Source organism: Zingiber officinale, chromosome 10B, assembly GCF_018446385.1.
Source record: "Zingiber officinale cultivar Zhangliang chromosome 10B, Zo_v1.1, whole genome shotgun sequence".
Taxonomy (NCBI): Eukaryota; Viridiplantae; Streptophyta; class Magnoliopsida; order Zingiberales; family Zingiberaceae; genus Zingiber; species Zingiber officinale.
In genome coordinates this window covers 51,385,206-51,411,695 of record NC_056005.1, presented here as the reverse complement: position 1 = coordinate 51,411,695, position 26,490 = coordinate 51,385,206, and the positions used below count along the sequence as shown (strand labels likewise).

The window sequence follows — 26,490 nt, the reverse complement described above, 5'->3', positions numbered from 1 at the left end:
CTGTGTTTTCTCAATTTATCATCAATTGGAGTTACACCTATATTAACTTTTCTGTTCATGGTTTTCTAAAAATCCAACACTTCGATTTATAAAGAATGATGATTTATACCATACTGTTATAAAATTTTCCTTTAAGCTTGTTATAAGGGACATAACTATTAGTTAATATTCCAAAAACTCCTCTTGATTTTGACCATTCATTTTTAACCCTATTAATTACATTTTCACTAGTATCCCCTTATTGAATAATTGAGTGAGCTATATAAAAGTCTTCTTTTATACCTATCAATCTTAACTATTCAATTAATTCTTTTCTTGTCGAATTGCATTCTATATTTTTAGTGTTCCAATTAATTAAAAACCTGTAGATTTTAAAGTGTTCTTGGTAATTCAAGTTTTAAATTTAATCTGTTACATTCTCACCAATAGTATATCATATTTTATCTTCAACATAATTAGTTATTTTATCTAGTACTAATATGAAAGGTAGGGATATTTGTAGTTGATTCTTGATGGAGACCTATATGAATATCATTAAGTCACACTATCTAGAGTTGATTCTTAATGGAAACCTATACGAATATCATTTGCCACACTTCAATAACTATCTTTTATAATATTACTTTATTATTATATATTCATATCATAGTTTTAGGATCAATCCACTGCACTCTTCTATCAAAGCCATAGTTTCGTATTCCTCAACCTTCCTCTCGTGTGACAAATAGGTAGGCATTTGTTGCAAAGCTTCGGTGAAGGGTATATTTACATAAAACTTCTTGATCACCTCAAGGAATTTACTGAACTGCTCATCTAACTTAGCTTGGGCCAATAGGGAATGATATTGGTGGATCATAAGTCCTCACCTGAGTTGTAGAGCTAGGTTCTCCATATTTCATCTTGTCTAATCTTTCATTAAGTGGCTTTTGAGTGACTTCAACCTTTTCACTCCTTGCACCATTTTCATTCTCCTCACTTTTCTTAAGCTCCTCCATATTCCTGCCACTTCTCAGAGCAATAACATTACAATGCATTAGGAATTGTCTCAGGTTGACCTGGAAATTTAGTTGAGGATTGTGATTGATATGGGTTATGATAAAGGGACCCCCTTTTTAAGAGAAGGAAAGAAGGAGAACGATGATGAGGAAGGCAGAAAAGGGCGAGAGGAGGGACCACCTGGAAAAGGTTAGACTCGGCAAAGGGGAGTCACTACACGTATGGCAGTCAGAGATCGGTCGAGCATAATAGACCGACCAAACATATAAGTTAGGCAGGCAAAGGACGATCGAGGAAGGGTCGACCGGGCGAGAAGACTTATATATGCCCGACTGAATAACTTCGGTCGACAAGACATGATCGGCCGAGCCTATAGACCGTCCGAGTACAGTGGATTTGCGGAGCATATAAGATCGACGGGCAGGGGTAGACCAAATATAAAAAAGATCCACCGAATATGAATGGTTGGTCGAGCATAAAGGATCAACCCAGTGTAAAAAAAGTTTAACCTTAGGTGGTCCGAGGCATAGTAGGATCACTCGAGCGTATAAGTTTAGTAAGCAAAAGCCGATCGAACACAAGTGCTCGGTCGGGCATAAATAACCGACCGAGCATATAGCGTCGGCCGAGCGTAGAAGTTCTTAACCTTGCGCACAATAGACAAGGATGATCCACGGCTGTGGTAGGTGCCACGAATATGCCATGGATAATTCTGCAATGCTCATCCATTAGCTTTTCGTCTCCAAACACGCTCCAATGCCTTATCTGCACGTAATGTCAACATAAATAGATGCTAAAACTAGAATTTAACCTTAATTATGCTTATGTAATGTAGTAAATGTATGCTAAATAAGAACGAAAACATATGCATGATTCACACACACGAAGTGGTAAATTTTGCAAAAGAAGAGGAAAAGACAGATGAGGCAAAGGAAGAGTTGGAAGAGAAATACCCCCGTGAAGTCTCATTGTGGAACCCTAGTTTTGTTGAAGTCACTTGCAAAGGAGAAAGAGGAGTAAGGCACTTTTTGCCTAGAACCCCTAGTTTTGTCACTCTTAGCGGAGGAAAGGAGTGCTTATTGCAGTTTTCATGATTGTATTGGGGCGTCTTGTGCCTTCTGGTTCATTGGTGGATTGGCGAGACATACAATGGTTAAGTAAAATAAACAACATAATTTCAACCCATTTGAGATTGTGTCAGGTATGGTTTGAATATTGTACTATGTTGAGTGACGTAATTGAAATGTGATTTAGATAAATTATTGAAACTCAATACTAGGCACATGTATTAATTATGGTAAGAGTATCATGTCATGTTGATTTCGACATCTCTTAGCATGCTATAACACATTTCAAGATAAATTGAAATAATAATAATAATTTTAGCATGTGTTTGTACAGCACGATGTACCATCCTACATGGGATACAAAGTCAAATTTCGGTATATAGTTGTGCTTTCTTCTTTTTTCCCCATCTCTTTCCTCCTTTCCTCTCCAATTTACCACTGGCAGTATATATTAGAACACCCACATCATATTGAAAATTGTTCTATCCTTCCCGTCAAAGATCAAAATTCTAGTATGGCTTGAGATTTTGAACCTTTTTTTCCTTTATACTTATTAGATCAACTTAGTGCATTGGCAGTGATCACGATTCAAATCATAACAATGCAAAACCACATCAAGCTAAATCTGGATCATTCTCTACCTTGACCTCAGCTTAACCCACAACCTATCAAAGAGTTGAATTCTATGAACCAATGTGTTTGTTTTGTGACCAAAATGATGCTAAATTCTAGCAGCAGAAAAGAAGACAATGACAACCTTATACAGTATAAGCAACTTACATAAAGGTTTCTTAAAACAATGACAAGCTTGAGCTTATATATTTTGCTCAACAGTAACAAATTTTTTATTAAGCTTGGACATGTTTTTGAGCTCGACAAGTGTGGTTTAATGTTTCAAATTTGAATGGTGAAGCTTGTCTTTTATGGTCTATTTAAATCTCTATGGAGAATTAACATACAATTTTTGACAAATCTAGCTCTATGTAAATTGATGTTTGCCTTGGCACCATACCACTATTAGCACACCATCATTATTGCTGTTGAGCCATTAATTGATTTGCAAGAGGTTGGTTCAACTACCACATTCGTACTGTAGCATGCAAATTCATCCTTGTGTACCAAATTTTTATTTTTTGAAAATTTACATTACTAAATTTCTGAAGCAAATCTGTGTTGCTGTTTTTTTTTTTTCTAGATTTCCTTCAACATTTCTGTGATGCAAATTTGGGATGTTGATGACAAAGAACAATTATGTACAGTTTCAAATGGCATATAAACCAAATGGAAAATGTTCTAAAAACAGGGTTTTTTAAAGGAGGGTGGGATAAAACAGCAGCCATTTGTTCTCTAAGATATCTTTTCTTAGTAATTTGTGCAAATGTTCCTTTACTAATAGTATTGGTTTTCTAGCCTACTGCAGTTGATAAAATTTTATGAATAAGGATGCAACATCAATGAATATCTTTTTTTGTAATAACTTTTGATGAATTAAGCAAATTTTGAACTATTTTTGATGATTTCTGGGAAAATCAAGGATCTGCTTCTTATACTGATTGCAATGGCTGTTTAATAATGATTAGTTTATGGCTACTACTGTGTAGAGGAAACTCGTAAAACTTTTCTTTATCAATATTGAATTTGGTATTCTTTAAGGTCAAGAATATCATATTTACTTGCTTCTTGAAAATACTAATGTTTGTATTATGTGAAAATGTGGGGCTTAATGTTATTAACTATTTTGAATGATTCAGTTAAATGTTTTTGTCCATATATTAACATTGGGCCTGATAAGTTGGATAAGTAGTACTTCAGCTTCTTTAACATTACCAAGTATTCAATGACCTCTCGTATTCAGTTGAGATGATTCTATTATTTTTTTAAAGTGAAACATTTTCTCGATATTATTTTCTGCTGATTTTATCAGGTTGGGCGGACAACCCTAGGTGGTTTGCTTGCTTTGGGCTACAATGTGGTAGTCAGCTACAAGCGTGCATGTACATCCTTCTATAATGGTCAGATTTTGATTGCCATAGAGAGTATTGACACACTCAACGAGAGTTTCATGGTGTTGAAGGGTACAAGCAGAAAAGTAAGTATCAATTGATTGCCATAAAGTACATGGATTACTAGTTTTTAAGGAACTGTTAGAATTTTCTTATATTTGTTTATTGTTTTAAACTTTCTGTGATATGTAATCCATTTTTCAAAGAAAATTTTCTTTTACTTATTAATTGCTCTCAACGAGGAGTTTTGGTTCTGTTGCACTCCCTTGTGGTGGTTAATCTGAATCAAGTTCAGAAAGTAAAGGAGGAACATGGTTGTGGTGGACATGAGGGCGAGATACAATTTTCATTATTTCTCAGCATATACTTTTGGTGCTAAGCATATATCTGAAAATTAAGTAAATTTATGGTGAAGATTCCTGTATTCATTATCTAAAGTTATCTTGAGTAGTTGAAACAGAAAACATAGCATGAATGGTGACTATTGAAATGCACTAGGAAGCACCTTGACCTAGGTAGATCAAGGTCCCTTAGATCAAGGTTCAAGGTCTTGTTCCCTACCAAGGTATCAATTTCTAAAGGGTAGGAGATTGTACCTATGCCTTGTTGCTGATGCATTGACACGTGGTGTCAATATGACCGCAATAGCACGCTGTTGTCAATACGTGATGTAGATCAGGTCCTCGGCTATGGTGCCGCGGTAGGACATCCAGGTTGTCACCCAGGCACCCGTGGTTCGATCTCCAGCTATGACATTTGTAGAAATTTTTCCTCCAAATGAGGGCGCAATTAAAGAATGTTGGGCTTCTAAGCTAGTTGCTGCATGCTCTTCTTGATTTACCCTGGTGGTCAGTGGGAAACTTCCATGGGGCTGGACCGGTCACCCTTAGGGATAGTCAATGAGGCTAACTGAGATTATCTTTGTGATGTAGATCAACATTCAAGGTCTCGTCCTCTACTGAGTTATCAACTTTTAAAATAGGAGATTGTGTTTATACCTTGTTGCCAACGTATTAATAGGATGAAGTATGAGAGGTGGTTTATCACATCTAATGGAGGAAGAGGGGGAAGGAGGCTTACCATGGGGAGGAAGGAGTGTGGAAGAAGATGATGAGAGGGAGGAAGGAGTGCCAGAGATATGTGATTAGAAGGTGCAAATGTGGTAGGCTGATTGATTTCCGCCTCTTGTCTTGATGATGCGGTTGGAAGAAGATGAGGTAGGAAACTCCATGTATTAATTAGGCATATGGAAAAGTCAAGGTAGCTTCATGTCTTGATAAGGTAGTTGGAAGAAGGTAGGACGATGAGGTAGTGGGAGATGACGAGACAACTCTATCTCTCTAGGGTGTTGGAGAAGGAAAACAAAGTGCCTCTTTCTTGATTGAAGTTGGATAAGACTAATCTCTATTTGTATACCAACCAATTGGTGAAATGAAATGTTCAACTAATAAGTTGGTGGAATGGAACTCTCTTGAATCTAAGTATTCAAGAAAGTTTAGTTTTAAGTCCAAACAATAGTAGTCAATACGACAAAAAGGCAGTTTTGGTCGTCAATTGTTATTGTTGTGTCGGGATAGGTAAATGTCGCTATGCTACCTGATTCAATACAATTTTGATGATATAAAGGGAGACGTCTCTTGGTCTATATGTTTAGAATGAGTAAGAAATAAAGGTTCTCTTACCATGACTTATCCTTGGATTCCGTCTAAAAAAAACTAATTGTTAGTACTAGTTAGGACAAGAAGATTCTTTTCCCGTGGATGAGATAGGAAGGTTCTCTTCTCAGTTGAGATAGGAAGATTCTCTTCCCATGACTCTTCTATTTAATTTGCTTGCTAGGAGGAGGACATGAAACACAAAAAGGAGGGCGACAGTGCAAGCAGTGTTAAAGGGGCAACCCTCGCATCCCCCAAGAGGCAATCCTTTAATCAAACCACTACCCCAATATGTTGAAGCGACGCTAGCGCATCAAAAGGTGCCTTGGCTGACTGGAACGTCGTAAACTACTTCTCTATCAATTGGTAAGTTCGTGGTTAGAAAACCCTATGTAGAGTCTTCTGGTGAAACCCCTCATCAAGGCTTTCCAAGGGGAAATGGTTTCAAATTTGAAAGCTCCTCGAGGTCCTCCATTCTAAAAGATATCATTCAGACGAAGTTTGCTCATCATGTGATTTCGAAAAAAGGTTACAAAGCTTTAGGACGGTCAGATCGATTGTTGTTGTTCGAAAGCCTTAACAAATAATTGACTGGGATTTCATAAGCCATCGTCCCTAATGAATCATCGGTAAAACTCGAGGTAGAAGATCTATACTAAGGAATAGAAGAAGATTCACAGGCCATAACAGACACTACTAAGGAAGCAGTGAAGAAGGATCATAAAAATGGACTGAAATCACTTACTAGTGAAGAAGAAAATTTACATATGAGGAAGACGAAGGAGATGAAGAAGTGGCGGTGAGAGAATCAACAACATTCTTATTCGACCTAATATAGCCTTATTCATTCAAGAGGGAGATCTCTGCATCAAAAGGCGGGATGAACCTTCCACCATAGGATCTAGCAGGCGAGAAGGAAAAACTCAAGGGTGATCGATACCTATTAAAAAGACACGCAGTCTTCTCTGCCACTAGTCCTATCATATTAATATGATGCAACCTCAGAGGCTTAGTGGTGCATTCTGGGCTCATGAATCGAGATGGATGATGCAGGCAGCGTGCTTAAAAGGAATGACTACATTTAAGAACATGATGACCTAGGCATGTCGACATTTAATGCATAATCTTTTTGAAAATATGCAATGAGTCTGCCACATGTAGGGCTGTGCAAAAAAACTGACAAATCGAAAATCGGACCGGTTTTTACCGGTTTATTCCCGATTTTGAATTTTTTTTTACCGGTTTAACCGGTAAACCGGTAAAACTTGTTTGTCCAAGTTTTAAGTTTTGACGTGTGTAGCTGTGAAGTCCTGAGAAAGTTGTTATTTGTTCTTGCATGATATTAAATGGTTAAAACTTAAAACAAAATCTTGTCAGTGCTCTGTAGTTGACTATTTGAACTTAAGAAAAGGGAAATACGTTGAAAAGCAAAGCCTTTAAACTCATAGATTTACTAGTTCATTATTTCATTATACAGGAGTCATCTGCATTTATATTTCTCATTTCATATCATAGTAACTGTGCTTGATCAGACTGGCCTGGTCATTTTCCTCTATAAGATGTGTTTCTCTTTAAATATGCAAGAGAGTTTAGGTTGCAGAAGATATATTTATTCCATAGATATTAATGGCTAGAAAGTAATGACTATTTGGTCTGCACTATTGCTTCACTCTTTAAGTATCTTCTATAAAATTGGGTTTAGATAAATTCAATTGCATGAGACGAGTTGGTTTTCTCATTCATAGTATAAATTGCAAAGAGCTATTAAAAATGAAGAACCACAATATCTTAGTGGTGTGAGATATCAGAGGAGGATGAATGGCTTAATTTATACACTAATGTTTATTTAAGCCATTAATTTCAATTGTCATACAAGGGTGTGTATCATGTGCATTTAGATTTAGTTTTTGAGTAGTTCCAGCCTCTTCAATAATACTCCCAACGCTTGATTTGAATATAGGAATAGTTTATGGGTTAGTATGAATGTGAAGCAAGTCATTTTTTTAGTGCATGAGATATTTTTACGTACCTTGTGGCATGATTTGAACACCATTGCTTGTAGGATCCAGTTCTTAGCAGTGTGACTACTGGAATTTCACACTTTGAGAGATGTGCCCTTTGGGTTCAAGTTTTGTATAATTGTATTACCCTTTTTATGGAAGTGGCATTTCTGGAAATTATGAAGGAAACTATGCGGAAGAGGATTCTCAAATTATCCGACAAAAGCAATACTTGAAACCAGAACTTCGGGCACCAGTGAGTTTAAGGTGCCAGCCTTACAAGATTCCACTGACTGAGCTTCTTTTGCCACATAAATGTTCACCTGCCGAATATTTCCGCTCATGGCCAAGTTTACCAGCTATTTTTTTTACCGATTTACCGGTTGGTTCCCACTTCACTAAGTACACATACCCAAGCTCAATAGTCTTTACCGGTTCTCGGTTGGAACCGGTTAACCGACCGGAACCGGTTCAACCGGAACCGGTAGAACCGGTAAGATACCGGTCGGTTAACCACTTTTAAATAAAACATGGTAAACCGGAATTAACCGGAACCGATAAATCGGTAAACCGGTTAACCGACCGGTTGAACAAGCCTAGCCACATGGCTTAGGGAGAAGTTAGTAGGAATCATCTTGATTACAGAATTGTCCAGTTAGTTGAACTTTTACCTCCTTCGACTAGACTTGAAAGGAAGACTTATGATTCGGGGAATAATCAATTGGATGCTACGTGGATAGGAGGTTAGTGAATCTACTGAGATGGTTCCAAGGTAAGATCGGTGCTGGGTACTCAGGCCTTCCGGCTCCATAGCTACTCGAGCCTCCCGCTTCATAGCTACTCGGGCCTCCCAGTTCCATAGCCACTCGAACCTGTCGACTTTATAGTTATTTAGGCCTCCAGGTCCATCAGCCATAGATAAGGGGCCATTTCAGGGAAAGAATAGCCATCGCATATTCTTGGTTTTTTAGGAGAAAGATAGCGACATAAATAAATCTTACATTATTTAAAAATTAAATAATAACATGAGAATCAAAATAGAAGGAAAAATTTTATCAATCTCATTTATTTTAGAAAAAAGGCAGTAACACGAATAAATCTCATATTATTTAAGAAATTAAATAGTGACCACACGAAGATTGGAATGGAAGGAAAAGATATACTTTCCCTCTATAAAAAATAGCCCTTTTAATCTAAGGTACATCAAAAGCCTAAGATTCATCTTTTTCATCCTCTAACTTGAGCGTCGGAGTGGTTATGTCGAGGAACCCCTAACTGTCGCTCTAACCCTCTTCTTTTTATTTTTCTTCGTCCAGACTCCTAACCACGTCATCATCCTTATTGCCATTCGATGATTAACTTGGCAACTGAGCCAATTCACCTGTGATTCATCTGTCGACACTCGTGGGCAGATCAACTAGTATCATATTGGATTTATCTATCTTTAATGCATTATATTTGTGTAAGCTTCCTTATTTTCCTCCTTTTTGCTTTTGCTATTCTATAAATGCCCCACTTCCCTTCTTTTACATCAAACTATCAATATAAATGTTCAAAAATTTCATTCTTAGTCTCACTTACCGCTTGCTTGGTCTCTTGCTTGTCTATTGTATATTTTTTACCGTTTCTTCATTTTTACAACTATTTAGTAACTTATAGGTTGTTCGTCACTTCCTCTTGTATTTTCTTATTCTACTACTAAGATTCTTTATTTGATAATACCGTCCTCTTAACTCATCGAATAGGCTCTAGGCTATCATTTTTAAATTCGATGTCATTTAATCTCATGTTGTATTCAAGTCGTTATGGATTTCTCATAATATTTGTGCTCTATCCTCTTCTTAATGATATTTTGTTTCCTATCCTTTAACTTCTACCATTTAATCTCTAAAGTCATGCATATTTTTCTTCTATTGATATTATGTTTAAGGCACATATGTAGCAACACAACCCATGTTAGATGGTTAAGTTTTAAGGATAACCCAGCAATCTTTATAAATTTTTCTCTTGTTCTAACCATAAGAAAATTAATTTGCAACTTATTATTTATACTTTTGAATGTAATGCGGTGTTTTTCTTTCTTCTTAAAAAAACATATTATAAGTTCATATACTATCGCGAAATTTAATATATCTTTTCCTTCATTTCTTATTTCAAAACCATAGCCTCCATACTCCTTATCATATTCCTTTTCTTATTTTATATGCCCATTTAAATCTCCTCTTATTAAAATCATCTCATTTATCTATTTTTTTATACTACATTTAGATAGAAGGGGAGCCTTAGCACAACGGTAAAGTTGTTGCCATGTGACCAAAATGTCACGGGTTCGAATCTCGAAAACAATCTCTTGCAAAAAAGCAGGGTAAGGCTGCGTACAATGGATCCTTCCCCGGGACCACGCATGGTGGAAGCTTCGTGTACCGGGCTGCCTTTTTTTTTACTACATTTAGATCTTTCCAAAAATCTATATTTGGTGTCTTTATTTAATGCTTACTTAAGATGCATATGTGCTAATTACATCAATAGTTTCTTTTGTTACCACTGTCTTAAGAGCTATATTCCTGTCTTCTTAATTTCTTCTACTACTTCGTCTTTTAGCAAACTAATTACAACAATAGCTATTTCAATTTTGTTTTACTTTTTTATGTACACTATAACTTAAAACTTGAGTTTTCTATCATCTTTGCTTTCTTTCGTACTTATTTTGTTTCTGCCTCCATTACCTTATTAACGAGCGTTCTTATATTATATGTTTCAAATCTAAGATAATTGATATTCCTATAATGTTTATCTTTATTTAACTTAGGTACGAGAACTCTTGCATATTTAACACTACATCCAATTCTCATGCAGATGTAATTGTCCTTATCGAGGTGTTCCATTCAACCCTTGCAATGTGTTCCTTCTTCGGAACAACCTAGCATTAGTGTAATAATTTGATGAATTCATACATAACACTTGCTTATGTTTTACACTGGATTGAAACTTAATGTAACTCTTCTCCTTTTCCTGTGCGTGATACAGTTGAAATTTATTGTTATGATAAATTACTTAAATTTGAAACTACATGACACATAAATGTGCTTTGTCAATCATGTCATACTAACATTCGACACTTGACATGTTATAAAAGGTGTCAAAATGAATTGAAATAATATGATATGTTTTCAGCTTTTGTTCATTCAATATAATATTAAAATTGTATCATTTTATATGAGAGTTAGGCATATAGATGTGTTCTCTTTTTATTCTTCTTTTTCATCTCTTTCTCCATTCAGTTCTCTATTGATACCATATGTCGAAACACTAATATGGTACCAAAACAATATCATTCCACTTAAAATTTGAAACCCTAGGATGATTCATGATTTTGAACGTTAGGTGGAGTTGAAATATCTTTATCATAGTTAACCATTTTTATTAATTTACAATTTTCTATTTCCTGTTCAAGGAGTTTGAACCATCAATACAGTTTTTTCTTCTTTTCAGATCATTGGATCAGAAGCTTCCTGCCTAGGAATCAATGGACCATGGATAACGAAATCCTATCTGGAAATGATTCTTGAAACCAAAGGTACATGCACCTTTTGTCAGATTTTTACATTTGCAAATTTCTTTCTAGTTTCTGCCCTAATAATTACTGATTATTAGGTGTTCCACGACTCAATTCGCCGCCACCTGCATCTACTAATCTTTTGGTTGGAAATCAAAATAGAGGCCTTGCTGTACCAAGACCAATTCGTTTGCCTTCTAGTGTCCTTCCCAGGATTGAGGATGTAACACAGCCATGGACAAGATCCCCAACCAAATCAGACATGGAGCCTGTGCTACCAAGATGGCATTTCATATCAGGTCTTTTCTAAATTCAATTTCTCATCATCAACACATATCTGCTTTAGATTTTAATTTTTTTAAGTGGGTATAGTACTGTATAATTATGGGCTTCTCTTAGGACGTGCAGATTCTTCTGCTTTCAGGGGTAACCAACGACTTGCTCCAATGCATGATTCATATGATTTGGATAGGGGATTGCTTCTTTCTGTTCAAGCAATTCAGGTATTAATATAAAATAAGAATGCACCTCATACTTACGAACTCATGCATTTCTTCTTCTGTTTATCTCCTTTTCTCTTTCAGGCTTTATTGGAGAACAATGGATTCCCAGTTATTGTAGGAATCGGTAATATTTGCTCTGTCTTTTACTTGATTGTCTGGACTTTTAATTGAAGAATAATAATCTATTTGTGTTACTTTTTTCTTTTGCTCATTTAACGATAACGTATGTTATCTTGTTCAATTTGGATCTTGTTGCATTGCACCATATTTTCAGTGGTACAGATAGAAAATTACATGGTTACATTTTGACTTTTATGAGATCCTATAAATTTGTATATTGGTGCTTATTAGAAATTGGTTTTCGTAATCAATAAAATTGAGTAAGATATATTAAATTGATAATGGGTGTTTAGTTGGGAACAAGGTTTAAAATTTCGACCCGTGTCGAGGTTTCGGTCCTAGATTGGAACGATACGGTTTCAGTACCGTATCATGCTGTGCCGATATAGTTTCGATATTTTTTAAATATAAAATATATTAATTTAAAACTAAAATATTTAACATAAATATTTAAAAAATAAACAAGATAAAAAATAATCTTTTAAAAAAAGGAAAAGATATGAAAATAGATAAATAAATAAATAAAAATTTTATTATAATTTTAAAATTAAAATAAATGAAATATAAAATTAATTAGACAATTTTATTAGGGTTTAATAAAGTTTCTTTAGATTATCTCCACCATAACTAGCAGTTGATTAAAAAAATTAACCTAGTTTAATTGAAAAAAATCTAAAATCCGATACCACTTGCGAGCTCGCACGACTTTGGTGCTGTCGCAGTGTTGTGCGACCAGCCATGGCCGCGGGAATTGCATGACTCCTTCGGCGCGACCACGTTGATCGTGCGACCCCTCTACAGTGAGTGCAGGGTCGCAGATGCCTCTACGGTGGCAACGGAAGGGTTATGCGACCTCTCCGCTACTGTTGCATGGTCGAGCGACCCCTCTGCTATGACTACGGGATAGCGTAACATGACGCACTTGTTGTGGGTCTGGTGCCGGGGTCGTGCCGGTGTCGGTCGTCGAGCGGAACAAGACGTTTCGTCTGTTTCGACCGTTTCGGCACGACACTTTAAACCATGGTTGGGAATGACGATTTATATCCGAGTAGATTGTCATAAATTAAAATTTTAAATGAATTTGTAATTAATGTACAACTCGAGTATTTGTGAGTGCAAGAGTGGCATAAATCTATGGAGACCCATGTAGGTCCATGTAGCATAGTATATGGTAGTCATATGAGTCACACACACTACCACCATAAGATATCATTCTATAATTTCTTGAGTCAAGAAACATTCATTCAGGCTTCATGTATTAAGAAATGCCCTTTCCACATAACCTCTTCAAGCACTCACACTCCTATAAAAGGGACCTTCTTCTCCCATTCCAACTCACTCAAAATTAAGAATATTCTTTTAAGACTCTTGAGCTTGTAATCTAATTTTCTAAAGAGTTCCAAAGAGTTGAAACTTGAAGGGGAGTCTTGCGCAACAGTAAAGTTCCTGCCGTGTGATCTGGAGGTCACAGATTCAAATCTCGGAAACAAATAGACCCTTCCCCGACCCCATATTAACGGAGCTTCGTGCACTAAGCTGTCCTTTTTTTCCAAAGAGTTGAAACTTCATCGGGTCTCAGAATTTCAAGTGCTCTTATTTCAACATAGGGTGTTGCATCTTAGAAAAGGATTACCAATCTTCGTAAGGCATTTATGTGGGGCAATATTGTCTTTGAGTAGAGTGTTTAACTCTTCTCTCAACCTACCAACTGCACTTGATAATGTTGCCGCATCGTCGATCTACTTAGAGATGATTTATAAAGGGTTACCTTGATCATTTAAAAATGGAGTCATGACCTATTTGATTTGCTAATAATTCCTCTATGTTAATTCGCTGATAAATCGATGATCTCACCGCCCAAAGGAAAACTACATTGTCAATAATAATTTTAAGATGATATGATAATGATGTCTGGCGACTGTTAATTTGTCCAACTAGGAATAAATGAGGATAATTTGGTAATAAAAAAGAAAGCTAATAAAAAGTTCTAATTGGAAGTCAGGGTTGAACCAAGCATCAACAAGAATGGTGGCATGGCACTACATAGAGAATGGTGACACTTGATAATGGTAGATTAGGCAAGGTTAAGTTTGCCGATTCAAAAGAGAGACTGAACAGCCATACATAAAGTTCCCAAAATTGGGTGAACTAACAAAGGAAGATAGACTTATCCATCGAATGTCTAATCTTATGTTCTTTGTAGTGGTATTCAGAGCAAATATAATGGATATCCCGAAAGAGTGGTGGGATGACAATGGAGCCACTCAGCACTAGTGTAAACAAAGAGATATTCTCTTTGGACACCTTGATCTTTGTACATAAGCTCTTTATGGGTCACTCATCAATGTCTAAGATTGTAAAAAAATGTGGAACCGCCACATCAGCGGCCCCCCTAGAGCCGGTCCCACGGATATGGAGGGAGGTAAATGCAGGTACACAGGTCGAAAGTGCATGGCGGAGACGTTAACCCCAGGCAGTGACACCCCGGGGATCGACCCCTGGACCTTTCAGCCACAGAACCATGCACTCCCCATCTGTGCTACGCCCTGGGGACAATGTCTAAGATTGTAAGCTTGCATAGAATAGTGCTTAAGATGAGCTCGGAAAAAGAGTTAATGCTTGAGGATGTCTTGCATGTTTCTGATATTTATAAGACCTAAATATCTAATATCTCAATTATTGATAGTCAAGTGCATCATTAAGCTGATGTTTAAGACTAAAAAGGTTGTACTTACAACATTCTTCTAGCCACATTAAGTTGGCGAAAGCATTTGTCGCAAAGGAGAAGTGTTCCTAAAAATATGGCCCAAGGTTACTCGCAGCTACAACTGAAAATATAAATTTCCAACGGTTTAAATTCAAACTAAACCTAAATTTTACCATATAAATATTTCTAATGAGTTTGTTATTCATCGCACTCATAATTCTTCTTTAATTATACCAAGTTAAGACTGCCTATAATGCTTTAAATGAGTCTTTAGATCTTGAATTATTTTATTTCTACGTATGTGTGAGGAATAAGAATTGAAGAGAAATTTAAAGTGCCTTTATTGTATTTTAATCAAAACTGAACTGTGTACTTTGACCGCCCAATAATTTCAAACCTAGCGGTCTCAAACAAACTAAGAATCACAAACATGGTAATGGTTAGAATCTCAGGTGAATTAATTAATAGTGACCTCTCAAACTCTTCTTCATTTAGCAAACCAACATTTAATGCATTTTGTGAGTGAGGAGTACACTATCAAGTGGTCTTCCAAACTTCTGAGTTATTGTGCAAGGCTGTCGATAACCTCTTTAGACCGTTCAAAAGCCATATAGCGCTCAACTCTCCACTCAAACAGCCTAGACTTCAGAGTGAAAATGAAAATAGCATATTTCTCTGCAATCTTGGATAAAAACCTACTTGATGCCACTACACATTGATTTAACCTTCTGTTTTATTTCCATGGGACTTTATCTACAACACAACTTTGACTTTTTTGGTTTGCATCGTTACCCCTATGATGACCATTAATCTTACTTTGTTCCTAGAACTAACCCTAAAGGTGTACTTTAAGGGTTTAGTACCTTTACATATTCTACACTAGTTTTTTCTTTTCATTACCATGGCATTATTTGTATGCATCTATGTTCCTTCCAATCAAGCTTTTAAACAACTTTTTCTTTTCATCACCATGCCATTATTTGTATGCATTTAAATATGTTCCTTTCAGTCAACCTTTTAAAAACTTATTCCCAACCAAAATTAATGATTCCAAAGCAAGAAGTACCTTTAGTGGTTCGAAGGATTTGTGAGGCTCGTTCTCCTTGGTGATTCCTAGTTACAAATAGTCCTTCAAGCAAGTTTTATTTATATCCTCCCACTTCTAGTTACATCACCATTACCACATTGGCCTGACTAGCAAGTAAGTAAATTTGCTTTAAATTTCATCTTAACCTTCCTCCTCTCTTAAGTAAATTTCCATGTCTTTTAATTCATAGGTTGCATATTTCCTTTTAATTCACATGTTCCAATTGAAGAGTAATTTAGAGATCCATTTTAATTTTTAAAACAACCTTCCCATCATAAATTCCATATGTAACGCACATGTGAATAGGAAAGAATATCAATTCTTTATCCCGAATGATCTAATTAGTTTTAAAATAGTTAACTATTATAAAATATTCACATATAATATATTTTATTTATTTATTTATGCATAAAAAAATATATAGAAGCTAAAGAATATATTTACCCCTATTTGAAGTGCCGAGCCGTGCCGCCATATATAAAAAAAATATATATGGAAGCATCGCGCAAGGCCTCTGGCGATGTCGGAAGCGTCGCAAGACACTTTCAGCGACACTTCCAGTGTCACCTCGCTGGACTAGTGCGATGTTGCATACTATTACCGAAAGAAAAAATAATTAATTAATTTAAACAATTCTCAACTGAGGTGTGATATTTTGAATAAGATTTCATAAACCATAATTAAATTATCCCTATAAAATATATAAAAAATATATTTAAAATTAAAAAAATTTAAAAATTTTATTAATTGATATTATAAAAATTCTTTTTTTTGCTATTTTAAATTTTATTTAAAAATTCTAATAAATCATATTTATATTCTGATAATATATTTTTATTTTATTATTATTTTATTTTTATTTTTTATTGTTTAATTGATATGTTGATATTTTTTACTATTTTAAATATATATTATTTAAACTAATAATTAATTAAATGAATAAAAAATTAATTTATATAATTATTATATATTAATTTTAATTTGAGTTATTAATATATTAATTTTCTTTAAAGAAAATTATATTTAATTTTTAACCATGTTAAGTTGTTTAATAGAACTTATATAATATAATTAATATACAACTTATTTAAAATAAACAATATTTATCTAATAATTACTATATATAAATATAAAATAAAAATCTAAACCCAGAGTAACTACAAATCGATGACTGAGGCTTACATCAACAAACTTCTCCTAAGTGGGTGGACTTTATCAGTCACTAGTGCACCTACATTCTACAATGCAAATTTAAAAGCTCGTACAAATTACTTAACTCTTAACCAACAGGTAAATCTTAACCTTCGGTTAATCTCATTGCAAATAATAAACGAGAGATAATATGACCTTCAAATCCTCAATAAATGCTATGAAGAACAAAAATTTGATTAAATATAAAACCCATTTAATTAAATCATTGAACATCTATGAGGTCTGGTACTTTAATGCATGAACCGAATCGATACCCATCCTTCGATTTTACCGCATAGGTCGCCCCGTTGAAGGCGGCACCGACTGTCGTCGGCGGTTGGTACTTGGCTCTGTGCCACGGGAGGAGAAATCTTATTTTGAACCCAAGAACCTAGGCACGGAATGTCACAACAAACGGGGTGCCTACAGCCACGACCTATGGGACCCAATCAAACGATTCCCGTACATACCGTAAGTTTTTTCTATGGTTTTTTTCTTCTGTAAAGCCCAATTACCCAGAAGTGAGGACGTGCGATGTGGGGCGGAGGTACTTAATCTTCGGCGGATGTCGTGTGGATTATTCCTTTATTTATAAACATATTCTTTCTAATTAATTTAATTTCATTCATTAACAATCTCAATAATGACATTTTCTCATATATATGTCTTGATCAATTCATTTGTCTTCGATCTTTGAATCATAAAACACAGTTCGCTTAAATTTTAATTATCATTTCTTATATGAGAATATCTTAGGTTAAGAAAATATTGATTGAACTACTTATCTATATTTAGTATAGGCATTTCATCACTTAGTCATAATTATATATAATAATAGTGAGTGAGTCTCTCGAATAATACAGTTTATGACGTGATAAGTGGTAAAAGAACAAACTATGACAAGGTTATATCGGTCGAGATCGGTATTATATAAGTCCAAAATTTCATATATTACACCATTTTTATGGATATTTGATACCATTAGTCTCTACCCATATTGAAGTATGGATCTTATGATAAGATTGGATGAGCGTGTGTCGATCTTCAAACTAAAAAGAACCAGGTAGTTTCAGTTTTCTATGATCTATTGCTTACGACGATATATCGGTTCATTTCTTCCGAGATCTAGGTTCAAAGTATATATCTGACAAACTTTTAAATGGAATACGTTCGGTGTCAAACACTAATAATCTGGCCTGGATGGTGGAAAATTTCATCGACACTGATCGGACATTTTGGCCATACCGAGTCACCAGGTCACTAATACGTTCCAATTCTAATGAGGAATTATTATAGTATTATTCCCTGGTCATAGATTTATGTCACAATCTCTTGTAATCTAAACGCGATAATACGACATAATAGATCCTCGCATCCTCCTACAAGGTCACACGTGTTGTGAACCTATATCACTTGATTTGAGTCGATTATATCAATCTGACATTAGTAACACTAGTAGCAATGCCCTAACGAATCTATAATCTCTCGTGTCTACTTCCTGAAATAATACCACTGTCTGATATAGATTAGGAAGGGACTATACTATACTATAGGAGTAGGAAATATCTTCTGATAAATAAAGGATACGAACTATTAGAAACTATTAATATATTAATAGCATAAATATTTTAAATTGAATGAACCAATTCAACCTAATCACTTCTGCCTCTTCAACACGTCGGTAAGGCATACTGCCTCGACTTTGGACCTTATTTCGCGATTTTTCATAAATGAATGCACTTACCGAACTTGTCATAAGAGAAGTTGGCAATGAGGGATAGGTATAGGTTAGAGGCGGTGGATAAATATTATTGTGGTGGAGGTGGTCGATAATACTGAACTGAAGGTAACAATTACTACTAGGGATAGAGGTGGTAGATACTGCTATAGTGGAGGTCTCGAATGGTACTGATGAATCCTTGGCATAGTTTAAAATCTTGAGTCGTGTCGATATAGTTTTGGTATTAGCTAATTTTTTTTTTTAATCTCAATGTTTTAAAATAAAATTATATATATATATATTAAATTAATTGGATAATTTTATTAGACTTTAATTAAGCCTATTTAAATTATCTCAATCATACCTACTATTTGATTTAAATTATTAACTCAAATTATTAAATTCATGACTTAATTTAATAAAAAAATTATAATAATAAATTTTTTTAATTATTTTAATGGGATAATCTAGTTAGGGTTTTAGGAAGCTTGGTTGGTTATCCTATTTAAGTTGGGAGTATTAGAAACATTAACCTAAGTTTTGATTAAAACCATTAAGGTCGTTTTCCCCTTACCACAACATCTTCTCCCGTTGCTCACGCCCAATAGAGATGTTTCTCCTGTATCGGGTGAAATAACTCAAAATTTTAATCCATGATCCTTGGGTCTATAAATGGTAAAGATGTGATGGGCTGGGGATTCTATTGCTAGGATAGTTGAGATCTCTATGGACCCCTCTATTGCTGAGACTGTTGAGTTCTTGCTGTAGATTCACCCTGTTGGGACTGAGATCCTATTGCTTGATGTTGTGTCCTCTAGGTGTAACACTACTCGTATGTCTTGGCAGTTTGCAACAAAAACATATATTTGTGTCTCCTATATTCGTATGTCTTGGTAGTTTACAGCCGACCCCACCTAGTGGGAAAATGTTTGATTGTTGTTGTTGTTATACTTTTACCGTCTCCTTAAATATGTTTTTATTCCTGTCCTTTAATTTTCATCATTTAATTCTAGGAGTTTCTATATTTTTCTTCTATTGATATTATGTTTAAGGTGCATATCCAACCCAATTAACATATGTTTGATAGTTATGTTTTCTTTGGGATGACCTTCTAATCTTTATAAATCTTTCTATTTTTTTTCCTAACTATAAGAAAGTTAATTTGCGACATGTGTTTTTTTCTTTTCTTAAAAATCATATTAGCCGGTATAAGTTCATATATTATTGCAAAAACTAAAGTTTTTTTCTTCCTTAATTTTTGTTTCAAAACTATAACCCCATAAGGTTTAAAATTTTGAGCTGTGTCTGAGTTTCGATTTTATGACCGAAACGATATAATTTTGGTACATACTATTTTGATTCTTTTTTAAATATAAAATATATTAATTAAAAATAATTTTATTAATATTTGATCATTATAGATGTTCTTGTTGGTTGTTGTTATTATTGTTGATCATTATAGATGTTTATTATTAAGTTATATTTGAAATATTAAAGGATGAGTTTAAGTTTTGACATTGCCGCGTGAAATATTTGATTCTTATTAACTAAAGTTGATTTAGGTCGGCACTCTCCGAGACTAGGGGTGTAAATGAGCCGAGCTGAGCTCGAGCTCGGGTCGGCTCGAGCTTGGGTCGGCTCGAGCTCGAGAAAACTAAAGAGGCTCGGCTCGAGCTTAAGCGAGTTTTTGAATTTGAGCTCGAGCTCGGTTCGACCATTTAATTATGAGCTCGAGCTCGGCTCGAAATAGTGAATTTAACGAAAAAACAAGCTGTGTAGGTTGGGATTCGAATCTTCAACCTCTGCTTACCTAATGAAATATGCTAACCACAAACACCTCCTTAACTTATTATTTAATTTTAAAGTATAAATTATTTTAAATATTAAAATACTGAATTAGCCTGGCTCGAACAAGCTCGACGTGCCATCGAGCCAGTATTAAATGGGCTCGAACTTGGCTCGAATATTAAACGAGCCGACTCGAGCTCGGTTAACTCCGAGCTCGAGTCGAGCTTTGACCAAGCTTCTCACGAGCAGCTCGCGAGCGGCTCGATTCATTTGTACCCCTATCCGAGACCTTGCGAGGTGAGGTCGTGATGACCTTGCCATGGCGATGCAGGTATGGTGTCAATCAATGGGCAGAATAGTAAATTCCGCCCGTGCTGACCATTTAGATGCCCATTTAGATCTCTTTTAAAATGATTTTGTTTGACGAAATTTTTTATATTACCTCTTGTCTAGGTCTTTTAAAAAGTTAGCATATATATTAATTATATTAATAGTTTTTTTTCACCATCATTATCTTGAAATTGTAATCCTATTTTCTTGCTACTTCATCCTTTAACAAACTATTTATAATAATACCTACTAAATTATCTCAATAAATATAGTTCGATCAAGTACTTCATAATAGGTACTAAAAGAGAATCTAAATATCCTAATTTAAATGTATGGTGCAAGTCTGTATGAAAATTGAAGCATATAATCATAATCCCGCAAAACTCAATAAGTCAGTGAAATTCTGCATTATACTCTTACACTTTTGTCACCTTGCTTTTATCTCATCAATTGGCGTTGAGCATAATGTAGGAAAATATTGTCTCTCAAATGCTTACATCTTCCACCATGTAACCGCCTATCCCTGAAAATGATAGGTGACTTACTCCGGCCTTGTATCTAATATGGACATATACTAAAGACTGCATTCAATATTCTCAAACCATCTACATTCCTAAGGGTTGGTGCCTCAATAGAAGAAGGTAAAACAATCGTTTGGTAATTTAGTAAATAGTGGAATAATGCAAACCTTATTCACAATTATGTTCCTAGTAAGGGTAGGAAGGTCAGCTGCAGGTGCTCCCAAAGGATCCCTCTCAGGGCCCAACAACTTTACCTTCGAGATCAAATTAAGGTCCCAATAGTATCTCCAAGGAGATAGGTACATCGTCCAAGCCAATCAACATTTGGAATGGCAGATGCACGCTTTACGTGTACGATCATAGCCATGACCACGATCATGGTCACGAGTAGCTCCACCCCGTGGCATCACCTGATAATCAAATAATTTTTTAATAATCAATTGTAATTGAAAATATTTAAAACAAATAAATTCCGATCGCGAGCAACCCCTCGCTACTACATTCTCCTATGGGCGACAATGTAATATGGTATAAGGCTAGACTTAGAATTTTCAATTTTTTATTTTTTCTTCATTGAAATTTTACAATGTTTCACTTAAAGCACACATATTCTTCTCTCATTTCACACCTTATTAATTAGTCTAAATAACCAACTTTAATCAACTATTAGTATAATGGTGCTTATTTAAATCTATATTGTATAGGGACCACAGACAATAGCTATACAATATAAAAAATTACAACTATCTACATCTAGTTCATCAATAAGTATAAAGGATTCACTGTACGCTGTCTTACCCTGCTTTTTGCAAGAGGTTGTTTTCAGGATTCGAACCCCTGATCTTTTGGTCACATGACAATAACTTTATCGTTCCGCCAAGACTCCTCTTCTACATCTAATGACAAGTATCAATGAGAAATTTAGAGCATACATTTAATGTTTTTCGTTTGTCAACCCACATGTGAATATGAAAGAATATCAATTATTTATCCTTTAATGATTTAATTATTTAAAAATCCATTTCACTCTTTTAAAAATAATTATACAAGTACATAATTCATTTTATCTATTTTTTTCATATACAAGCAAATTAACAAGCTCCCTTGAACTCGTATCTAAAAATACAATATGAAAATAACTCAAACTTCAAAAATAACTATCCACTAATGATAATAACAACAAAATATAAAATTTATTAAAATTCAGAGTCATTTGATCAAATCTTAATCTTACTACCTCGATATATTCCTAATCTCTACATAATACCTATTACTATTAAATGATAAATTTATTTATTTTTTTTTACGTTTAGATACGTTAACCAAAATGGGATTTATAAAACATTTACCTTTTCTCTCAATCAAAGAAATAAGGTAGATGTTTCGTTGACTTGGATTGCTCGAGCCAATTGAACCTGTATGTAGGATCAAGGAGAGGGTAGAGGGGAGGGGGTGAATACCCACTCAAACATCTATACAACACAAGGTTGACACAACAAAACAACAACAATATATATAAAATATATTCAATTAAATTTAAAAAGAAAGAAGTTTCTTACACTTGCTCTCTTACATAATGAAGAAATGAAGCACGAGAATTTTACAGAAATTTCTTTGCCTAGTGTCGGGTCCTTGACCAACTAAGACTCCCTTTATTGCCTAATATCCGGTTGACCTCATCCTACTATGGCTTCCTTCGTGCCAATTGTTCATTTGAATTTTTCTTGCCAAAAACTTTGACTTCCTTTATTGCACCTGCAACTTACATCAATTTTTTTTTGCACATCTGCACTTGACATTCATTTGAGACAACCAACATCGCCTAACTTAAACATTATCTAAATATTAAAACCCTTGAACACACGCTAGGGCATGATGGCACAAACACCTTAATTGGCCAATGCTGCATTGAACAACAGAACTTTGTGCGAGGAACAGGAGAAACAACACACAACACTTGTTGCGATGAGCAACAATGGTGAGAACTGTATTCGCTGCTGTTGGTTGGAAGAAAAGGAAGAAGTGCTGCTGCTGTTGGCTGAAGGAAGAGGAAGAGGCTGCTTCCATTGGGGGTTGCTGTTGTTGGCTGGAGGAAGAGGAAGAAGGCTGCCGGTGGCTGGAAGAGGGCAGCGAAGACAATGCTATCTCAGGTTGGAAGAGGAAAAAGGAGGAGGAAGGGATGCTTGCTGATGGAAAAAACGGAAAAGGAAGAGGGAGGAGCAGCTGCTGCACACTCTACAGGTGCTGGGGTGGTGCTAGAAGAAGAGGAAGGGAAGAAATAAGGAAGAGAAAGGAGGAGAAAGAGATGGGAGGTTGGTGCTTGGACGAGGGACAGGTGGTACCACTCAGGTGGGGGAAAATGTGAGAGAGAAAAAGAGAGGAGAGAGAATATATAACTCAAAAAATTTTCATTTCATTTGAACCCAATTGAACCACTTTAGCCCATTTAAAATTTGGTATGACCATAAATTATTTAAATCAAACCTAAATGCATCTCTATTCGAACCCACATAATCCTAAACACCGCGGCTATCCGGTGGGTTCAATATGAACTTGATGTGTCTTCAACTTGACACCCAAATTTTATTTTTGTCATTTTGGTTTGATTTATTTTTCTAGTTCAAAAGTTTAGCAAAAAAACTTTAAATTCAATATTTTACCATTTCAACTTCTTCTTCTTCTTCTTCTTCTTATTATTATTATTATTATTTTTCTTTATAAAAATCAGTATTTAACATCACTCCCAACTTTGACTTCCTTTCAGCTCCATCTCCAACCTCATGCTCTCTAGATGCTTTGTGCTATTATTTGTGGACATGTTTTGAAAGGAACCAAATTATAACAATACACATTTTTGTTTAAGCTATGTGAATTAAGTAATGGAACTTAAATTTATGAAATGTGAGACGTAGGTGCTACTTTTCAATAATCTAATTCCCTTTCAACTTGAGTCTATGTCTTTAGTTTAGCATATTTTAAATTTAGGGTAGTATTTATTTTGTACAATTTTCTTACACCCAACTTGTATTTATACTTTATTATTGGTTTCCACTATTAAAGCAGACAAATAAATTGTCTTATCTTTGAATTTTTGACCTAAATTTAATCTCTATGACTTTGTAATTGGCTTCCACTATTAAAGTGGACAAATACATTGTCTCATCTTTGGATTTTTGGCTTAACTCCCTTACTGAATTGAACAAGGGTAAACTTGGCTTCTATCTTAATATCACAATGCTTGTGTAGGCTTCAAAATTTAGACTGATAATCTTCTGCAAGTATATATGATTGCTTTTAATGTATTTGTGATATATTTCATTAGTAAAATTTTTTGGAACACATTTTTCTTTAACTCTGTCTCATTTCAACCTAATCTTTGATAGGTTGTTGTCCTATCAGTTTAGATTACCTAAACACTGCCAAATTTTTTTTAGCAGCTTTACATGGTTCTATTTGACAAATTGTGCTTGTTTTTACAATGATCATATTGTTCTATTAAAATAATATTTTTTTCTTAATTAGTCAAGAAAGAAATGGAAGGGACACACTTCACCTTTACCAATTATTACTTATACGTGACTAAATTACTCTCTAGCCATAGATTAGTGTAACTATTGGCAAGGGTATCTGTTATCTATATAGTTATGAAGGGTATTATTTATTAAATTTATGCGGATTGTTTGATTTGGTCATAATGAATCTATGTTCATTCTTTATATAAATGTACTTGCTTTCATGATTTAAAATTTTGACCCGTGCTGATGTTTTGGTCCCAGACTGGAACGATATGGTTTCAGTATTGTATCGTGCCATGCCGATACAGTTTCGGTATTTTTTATTTATATATAGTAATTATTAGATAAATATGTTTATTGTGTATAATTTAAAAATAAGTTGTATATATATTTTATATAAGTTGTTTGAACAACTTAATATGCTTGGAAAAAATAATTAAATATAGTTTTCTTTAAAGGTGTATTAATTACTTGAGTTAAAATTGATACATCATAATTATATAAATTAATTGTTTATTCATTTAATTAATTATTAGTTTAAATCTTATTATTTAAAATAATAAAAAATCAAAATATCAATTAAACAGTAAAAAAATAATTAAATAATAATAAAAAATTATGACAATATAAATATAATTTATTACATTTTTTTAAAATTTTTTTTAGAGTTTTAAAATAAATTTAAAACAGTAAATTTTTTATAATATCAATTAATAATTTTGTTTTTTTTTTAATTTTTTTAATTTTAAATATATTTTTATATATTTTATAGGGATAATTTAATTAGGGTTTATAAAAGTCTATTCAAAATATTATACTCTAGTTGAGAATTGTTTAATTAATTAAGTCTTTTTTTTTTTCTTTTTGCAACAATGATCCCATGAGTCACAAGTCTTGCGAGCGTTGCTCATGAGCATTGCTCGTGCGACACTTCCACTGGCGGTGAAGGCATCGCGCTACACTTCCGGATTCGGCGGAGGCGTTGTGTGATACTTTTGGGACCTGCAAAGGCGTTGTGCGACGCTTCCGCCGCCAGCGGAGGCGTCGATCGCGGGTGGATGACGAAGGCGGACTTGTGCCGATTTCGCTTCCTCACTGGAACAGTAAATTGCGGGGGTTTCGGGCGGCACGGCTCGACACTTGAAACCCTGCTTGGTTTCATGGCACTGACTAATAAAATTCACATTTTTTCATGTATTTAGTTGTGTTTTCTTTTGTTATGTCGATCTAAACATAGTGATTACCAGTGATGCTTATAAAGTTATGATGTAAACAAGAAATTGAGATTTTTTGAGGCTCTTCTTTTAAATATTAATCTTTTCTTTTTTGCCATTTGGTACCAAATGCTGCCGTAGCAGATTGTGCATTTAAAATTATTTTTTCCAATCTTCTGGTTCATTTAATGCTTAATGCCCAAATAAGGATTAGTTTTTTTTTTTTTTAAATTTTATTTTATAGGTGATCCTACTACATCTGGAAAAATTAGTTTGACTAAAAAATGGCTACTTTTGTCAGCTATAATGATTATTTTATTTTATAGGTGGTCCTAGTGGATCTGGCAAAACTAGTTTGGCTCAGAAAATGGCTAATATTGTTGGCTGTGAAGTTATCTCCTTGGAAAGCTATTACAAATCTGAACAAGCAAAGGATTTTAAGTATGATGAGTTCAGCTCCTTGGATTTATCTTTATTGTCAAAGGTATGATCTAGTATATGTTGTGATTCTACTTTT

At 34.5% G+C, this 26,490-nt stretch overlaps 1 protein-coding gene across 6 annotated transcripts in view; it reads left to right on the top strand.

The window, feature by feature from the left end:
- Positions 1–26,490, top strand: part of LOC122030082 — an 86,468-nt gene that overhangs the window by 7,483 nt on the left and 52,495 nt on the right. For 5 of the 6 annotated variants that reach the window (XM_042589233.1, XM_042589234.1, XM_042589231.1 and 2 more), the window contains 6 exons: positions 3,988–4,152; positions 11,214–11,298; positions 11,376–11,576; positions 11,677–11,780; positions 11,862–11,904; positions 26,300–26,457. In XM_042589233.1, coding sequence (XP_042445167.1) covers positions 3,988–4,152; positions 11,214–11,298; positions 11,376–11,576; positions 11,677–11,780; positions 11,862–11,904; positions 26,300–26,457 — 756 coding nt within the window. The remainder of the gene's footprint in view (positions 1–3,987; positions 4,153–11,213; positions 11,299–11,375; positions 11,577–11,676; positions 11,781–11,861; positions 11,905–26,299; positions 26,458–26,490) is intronic. The other variant, XM_042589232.1, reaches the window with a different exon arrangement.